The sequence below is a fragment of the Pteropus alecto genome, unplaced genomic scaffold, assembly GCF_000325575.1.
Source record: "Pteropus alecto unplaced genomic scaffold, ASM32557v1 scaffold56, whole genome shotgun sequence".
In the NCBI taxonomy this organism is placed as follows: Eukaryota; Metazoa; Chordata; class Mammalia; order Chiroptera; family Pteropodidae; genus Pteropus; species Pteropus alecto.
This window is the reverse complement of record NW_006438871.1, coordinates 1,057,031-1,064,281: the sequence shown is the minus strand read 5'-3', so window position 1 is coordinate 1,064,281 and position 7,251 is coordinate 1,057,031. Positions and strand designations below refer to the sequence as shown.

The 7,251-nt window shown below is 66.1% G+C and overlaps 1 protein-coding gene across 1 annotated transcript in view; it reads left to right on the top strand.

Moving 5' to 3' along the window:
- Positions 1-405, top strand: part of PSMG3 (proteasome assembly chaperone 3) — a 1,482-nt gene extending 1,077 nt beyond the window's left edge. Inside the window, exon 2 of the mRNA XM_006915881.2 lies at positions 1-405. This exon is cut by the window's left edge and continues 59 nt beyond it. Coding sequence (XP_006915943.1) covers positions 1-85 — 85 coding nt within the window. The 3' untranslated portion in view covers positions 86-405.
- Positions 406-7,251: the final 6,846 nt, after the last annotated feature.

Sequence of the window (7,251 nt, the reverse complement as noted above, 5' to 3'; positions counted from 1 at the left end):
TCTTCTCGCCATGGCCATGAAGGACAGAAGCATGGAGGGGCTGAAGGCCTTGAAGGAGGTGATCCAGACGTGCCAGGTGTGGTGACCCCGGAGTCAGCAGTCCCACCTGCTGCGCAGACACCCTCCCAATGATTTGAAGACCCCTCCTTCGGTCATTCTGGCGAGGGAGCTCTCTCGGGTCTCGCTTCAGAAGCCAGGAGCAACGTGCACGTCTCCGGCAGACTCATTAGGCTGCTGACACTGTCCGGGGAGCGTGTGCTGGGACAGTCGTGAGTCGTTCTCACCAGGGTTCAAGCAGTTGCATGTGTTTGAGAGTTGAGAGAATGAGTCATGGTTTCAGTGTGTGATATCACTTATTGGAAGAAATGTTTTTTGTATTAAAAATAAATGGATAACTTAACACTCTCCACCGTCCTTAGCAACGCTGAGAGGCTTGAGTCGTGGCGCAGATCCAGCTCAGTGTGCCATCGGCAGGGGGAAAGCTGCTTGGCCACACGGCGGCACAGACCCCAGGAGCTGTTTGTGCACGCTCTCTTGCTCCCCTTCCTGGGACCCACCGCTCCCCCCGCCAAGTGCACCTCCAGTCGAGGAAGCCATAGGCCGGCAGGGGCCGCAGGCAGGACAGTCCGCTTTGTCACTCCGTAGAGGGGAGGCCCGCATGTGGCATCCGCCCCACCATCCAGCCGTAACCTCAGCTTCCAGCAGCTATGGCGAGCGTGAATAATGAACGCTGGGCTGGCGTGCCAGCCACGCAGCACGGACCGGCAGAGGGGCCGTGTCCCGGACCCACTGGCGTGCTCCATCCAGCACGGTCCTGCTGGGCCCCTCAGTGGACATGGGGACGCCGCTCTACTCCGACCAGTGCGTGCCCTCAGAGGTCAAGAGGGGTCGGGGAGGGCGGGCTCTGGCCCACGCCAAGCGGTTTATCCAGGGGCTGACAGAGCCCTGGGTCCCCCTGAACCAGTTACGACAAATCTCGCAGAATAAGACACCCAGGGACCTGCCGAGGACGCTGGCGTCAGCTGCTTGGTCCCGCGCCTTACAGTGATGTGCACATCAGGAGAGGGGCAGTGGGCAAATGACCAGAATGGTGGCCGACCGCTGAGTGGACTCGGGGAAAGCCAAGTGATGCAGGAGGTGGCCGCAGAGGCACCCGCCGCCTGGGCTCCAAGCCCGTGCCACAGGGACGAAACGAGGGGAGGGGATTAGGTGGGGGACGAGGACTCACGGACCTGAGAAGGAATGTGAGGAAACCAAAGGCACCTGAGAAGTGGGAGAAGTTGTCAAAACTAATCCCTGGTTCGGGGACACTCTGGTGATGTGCTTTCCGGCGGGTCCCCAGGAGCGCAGGACGGGCAGGAGTGGCAGGGCGATGTGAGCGAGCGAGGACAGCGGACGGCCAACGGTCGCAGGCTCGGCGTCTCGGGTGAGCCCCTGGAGCACCCCGAGGCCGGCTGCACGGAGCCCTGAGCCCCGGCCCACGGCGAAGGGAGGAAGGGAGGGTCCGCAGGGTGACACCGCTCATTGCATGGCGGCTGGAACCGGGCTGCCCGCCGCCCGCGCCAGCTCCCTGAGGGGAGATGGGGCAGAGTGTGGGACGGGGAGGCACCGGAGGAACCGTGGCAGCTGGGAGGAGAGGAGGGGAGGGCGAGGATGGCAGAGGGGTCCCAGAGAGAGCCCCGGGACCGCTGATCCTCGAGCAGGGCCACAGGCATGCGGCAGCGCGTGGGCGTGCACACCCACTCTGTTACCCACGCTGCCAGGAGCATGAGGACCCTGTGCCCGCCTCACGGATGCGGGGACCGAGGCCCAGAGCTGTCAGCTGCAGCACCCACCTGCTGGCTAGGGGCGGCCCCACGCAGCCTTGACCCCCTGGTAACCAGGCTCTTCCCCAGGGACGGCCGCCGGCATGTAGCCACTCCGCTGACAGGTGGGAGGGCTGGGGTCAGAGCCACTCCCCGTGCAGGACGATGTGGGGAGCGAGGAAATGGAAGCGGGGAGGTGGGGAGGGGACAGCTGCGCTCGGGTGTGGCAGGCACTGTGTCTCCCCACGTCACCCTCGCTGCAGCTTATGAAGTGGGCGTCGGACCCCCACCCACACAGATGGGCCTGAGGGGCAGCCGCCCAGACCTACACCTGGTCAGTGGTCCAGAAAGGTCCACACCCGGATGTCAGTGTCCCTGGGGCCAGCTCGCATCCCCCCCCGGACAGTGATGGGACGGACGGCAGTCCCAGCCTGGGCAGGGCATGGTGGAGGGTGTGACCCGGTGCACCTGGGCAGATGGGGCCTCCCGGCAGGGCGAGTGGGCTGGCAGTGGAGTCTTCTGCATGTGGGGAGAGGCCAGAGCTTCCCCAGGAGCAACAGTATCCAGGGCTGACCCAGGCCGCCGTAAGGACAGCAGAGGTCAGGAGGGGCCCCTCTGCGGGCCCGGGCACCCCTCTCAGGCCCGGAGGCCTGCAGCAGGCCTGCCCACAGGGCCTGGCCAGCCGGCCGAGGGAGCCACCAAGGAGGTCAGCTGTGTGGGGCGTGTGCGTGCACATGTGTATGTGCATGCATTCACATGTGTGCATGCATGTACATGTGTGTATATGTGTGTGTGCACACAGGAAGGGTGCGCTATCGAGGCTGGGGCCCCATGCACCCCAGGGGGTGGGGGATCCTGGAGAAAAATGTTCACGCCTTGAGATTCTGAGAGGCACAGCCCCTCCACCCCCACCCCGCTCTACTCCAAATGCCGTGTTCCCTGAGAGACACAGGATGCTCTGGTCTCAGGCCAGCCTGGCTAGTCCGGGCCCAGGTGAGCACCCTGCCCACCAGGTACACACCCAGGGCTGGCAGCTTCTTCTGGGGGCAATGGACATGTGCAGACAGGCCCTGGGCACACAGGCAATGGGCCTGGGGGAAGAATAGACTGGGCATGAGCAGGACAGGGGCCAGGAGCACGGAAACAAAGTCTCAGAGCCCCCGAACTGGGCCTCCCCTGTGCTGGTGGAGGGCAGGGTTGGTGAGCCCCGTGGGCTGCAAACAGCAGCCCACAACGGCGCACCCAGCTGGTGGGACGCCGGGCCGACGGAGACAGCCGGGCCTAAGTGCTGAGGCTGCAGCAGCCTGCAGCCACTTTGGAAAGAACAGGTGACCGAGAGGCCAACGCTCACTGAGTCCCGGCTCTGACCGAGGCCGACCTGCTACGTGTGGCGTTTCCACTCGCCGTGGGAACAGGCTGAGAAAGGCCCGGGGTCCAGACAGAGTGAGTGGGGGGACAGGGCCCGTCTGCAGCCACCGCCCCTCCTCCTTGCTCCCCACGCGTGTGACCAGGAACCTGGGCCGGCGGAGAGTCCCAGTGCGGTCACCCTCGGCCACAAGCCGCGGTGGGAATCAGCTGAATCAAGGCTCACTGCGTGGTGGGGACAAAGCTCGGGGGCCAGTCTGCCATTCCCTGGGTGCCAGCAGGGGAGGACCCCAGGGGAGAGCCAAAGGACTCGGGTGGGGCTGGCTTGGGGAGGTGGGGTGTCAGGTCCCATCTCCGTCAGCCCAGAGGGAGCAGCTCTCAGCTATGGGAGGCGTTGGGGGCAGGCGAGGCGGGAGGGGGTGCCTGTCCCTGGTGGGAGAGGAGCCACCTGCTGTCAGAGACATCCCCAGATGGTAGGCCTGCCTGGAAAGAGGCCTGGGGCTGGCCTCGAGGCCAAGGATCACAGGCACTCGGTCACGGGGGTGAAAGGCAGGGGCTTTAGGTCTGGGACTGGCCGGTGCCCTCTCAGCCACCCACAGCTGGCTGGGAGCTGCCAGGCAGGGGTCCCCTCACCGGGACAGAGCAGACAGTGGCCAGAGGCCCCGGCCGCCCTGGTCTGGGCGGGCAGGTCTGTCCTGCCACAGGCTTGGTCAGCGTCCCGCCCCAGGCAGGGCAAGCAGGCCCAGCCGGCCTGGCCGCCTCCCCTGTGTGGGTGTGGGCCGTGACACTGGTCAACAGGGACCAGACTTCATTCAACCAAGAATCCCACAGGCAGCCAGGCAGCCTCTGCCCAGCCCCCCAGCCACGGGGCTGACCCCTCACTTCCCAGACCGGCACCCTGTGTTCGTTGTGCAGGGCTCAGCACAGCCAGCTCCTCCCTGTCACCTGGGGATGGACATCTCGCCCTGCACAGCCTCCTGCTGGCTCACAGTCCACGCCCTGTCTGTGGTCCTGCTCCGGGGGTCTGGGCCCCGGGAGGACCACATGGTCCCCTTCCCCTGAGCTCAGGGCGCAGCAAGTGAGGTTGCCCAGGCCCCCAGCAGTGGCAGGGGCACCGCATGCCCTAGCCCAGGGAGGGGCCGGAGGGCACCAAATCATCTTTATAGATGAGAAAGCAGAGGCCCAGAGCAGCAAAGGGGCTGCCAAGGGGTCAAAGCCGTAGACGGCACAGGGGGCTGAGGGCTGGGCTGCCTCCAGGCCGACTAGGTCAGGAAGCCAGAGAAGAAAGGGGTGGGGATGGCAGAAGGGCCCCCATGTGCCGAGCCTCAGGTTTATTAAATGCATACAAGACCCAGGCAGGGAGGGCCGGAAGGAGCCAAAGCTGCCCTGTGAGGCAAAGCCATTGCCCGAAGTGTGCGGGAGCTTCTGGAGTGGGAAAGTGTCGGAGCCAGGGCTCTGGAGGCCTTCCTGGAGGCGGTGGCTGAATAAGCACTGGACAGCACCAGACAGCTGTGAAAACAGCCCAGAAACGACACTGGGCCTGGCCTCCACCACCAGAGCAGGGTAGCCTTGCGCAGAAGGGGCTTCCCGGGGACGAGGGACCCTTAGGGGCCATAAGCCTGCTCAGTGGTGTCAGACCCCTCGCCCCCACTTGCTGCCGGCGTGCCACCAGCCTCATCAGAAAGTGCTGCCTCTCCTCACCGTGTGATCACCTTCGACGCAAAGGGCAGAACTTCGGACGTCCTTCCCCGAAGCCGGGGCCCCTCAGGGCCCCCAGAGGCCTGGCCCCGGCGACTCCGGCGCACACTCGGTCGTCCCCGGCATCAGCCTGGGAAAGACCCAGGCCTTGGTTTCCCCACCTGTCGCGTGAGCAGGTCCCCCGGGTCCCTGCTAGCCCTGTCCGTGTCCCGATATTGGAGACTTCACCTTTTGAGGTCCCTGAGCCATTGTCCCCATGGGCAACGACAGGTGCTGTTATCATAACTGCCTGTAAGGACAGTGTCCCGGACGGAGCTGGCCCGCGCACACGGAGCCGACGCTTCTGCAGACCCCTGGGCACTGGCTGCACGCGGGGGCTCAGGGCAGGCACCTCTGGCACGCAGGACACACTCACTCGGCTGGAGAAGGGACGGGCCACACCGCTGCCCTGCCAGCCTAGTGGGAGTGCACCAGCTTCCAGAAGCTCCCGCGGAGGGAAGTCAAGCAGCAAACCTGACAGCTAGACGAGGGTTTCAGGTGGACCCTAAAGAGACGATGGGAGAGAGGAGGTGACCCCCGAGGTGGAGGAGCAGGTGCCAGCAGGCAGGAGAGGTGGCACAGACGGTGCCCCCACAGCGTGCTGGAGAGCGGGGGAGGGGGGCTCAGGCGGGGCCTCGGTCTTCATCTGAGTCTCGGCCTGTCCTGGACTGGGCCTCCCAGGGGCTGATGGCTTCACCCTGGACCCTCCTGTGCCCCTGGGGTCCCTGGACACGTGGAGGAGCCTCTCTGACCCGCCTCCCCGCCTCTGATTCCAGTAACGCAGGCCTTGACCCCTACGGCCCTGCAGGAAGGGTCATGTGTCACAAAGGACAGGAATGTGTGGCCCCAAAACTTTACAGAGCAGACGCCTCTTCCCAGTACCCACGGTGGCTATGTATGCAGAGCAGGGCCCCCTTCCCGCCACCTCCTAGACCCGGGCGGACACGCCTCCATCCACAGGGGCCCTGGCACAGGGCCGACCTTGGGCGGAGGAGTCAGGCCCCCGAGTCAGGCCCCCAAGTCGGGCCCCGGGCCCCACCTGTCCCTCCTGCCCCCCAAAACCAAAACTGCCCACCTATCACTCCCACCCCCCCATAAACCAAAACTGTTTGCGCTGCACCTCTCGGGAGCCAGACTTTTTAAACTGGGACGAAGTCTCATAACACCCTTAACCCACTCCCGATGCCTCACGCGCCCTGGATGGGTGTGGCTGCCGCCTACGTCCTCCGGAACTTTCACCCCCTATGACAACCGCGTCCATGGTGCGGTCACTCCCAACGCGCCCCGCGCCCCACTGGGGCCTGCACTGAGAAGCCTCCAGCCCAGCTTGTCCCCCCGCAGAGCCCCCACCTGTCCCAGGTGGCAGCTGGCACAGGCAGGTGAGGGCACCTGGCGGCCAGCAGCCTTCTGAGAGCCAGCTGCCGCTGAGCAGACGCCTGAGGGATAGAGTGTCCCCAGTGGGAGGGGACAGCCCTCTGCCCCTCCCCTCTCCTCAGCCCCTCCCTGCAGCCGGGAGCTCAGGTGGGCCACCAGAGGTGAGACCAGTGGCCCCAGGCCTGGAACGGCCTCCGAGCAGAGCCCCACCCCCTGTGGGGCAGCCACTGGAGACCACATGGCCACACGAATGACCAGCCAGGCTTCCCTAGAGGCCAGGCCTCCTGGGGCTGGGCCGAGAGCTTCCTGCCTGCAAGGTAGGCCCAGGCCCTGTGACCGAGGCTGGAGGCAGGGGAGGCCGGACGGGCTGTCGGCAAACCGGAGGGAGGTGCCCGGGCCCCAGCAGCTTGGCGTGTGGATGTGAGCCCAGCAGGTGGCCAAGCCGAGCACCCAGCTGGCCCGGCTGGTCTCTGGGGGCCAGTGGGAGCCGGGCTGCTTCGCCCCCCTGGCACTCGCGGCTACAGGCCTAGGCAAGCCGGGCAACTGGGCTCCCTCAGTTTCCCAGATGTCTTTGGTCCCTGGAAAGCGGGCTCTCCACAAGCCCGTGGCGCCAGAGATGGGTATGGCCGCCCCAGGCCGTAGTCAGGTGGCTAGCGTCTGTGCCCAGGTGGCTGTACCCCGGGAAGGAGCGGGGTCCCTGTGCACGGAGGGCGCCCAGGGCCACCGGGACTCAGGGAAAGTGGGCAGGATGGCCAGACGCCGACTCCTGTGGAAGGGACAGGGGCCAGTGCCGGCGGCTGCGGGTGTTCCCGCCGGGAGGGGCCCTCCCTCCGCCGGGCCCTGGGCTGCGTCCAGCCTCCGGGCACCTTTGCCCTCTCCCCACCCCACGCCCTCCCCGCCTCTGCAGATGACTAATGCCGTGGGGCTCCCGGGGACGGCCGGCGCCCCGCTGGTGTCGGCGGCCTGGCCG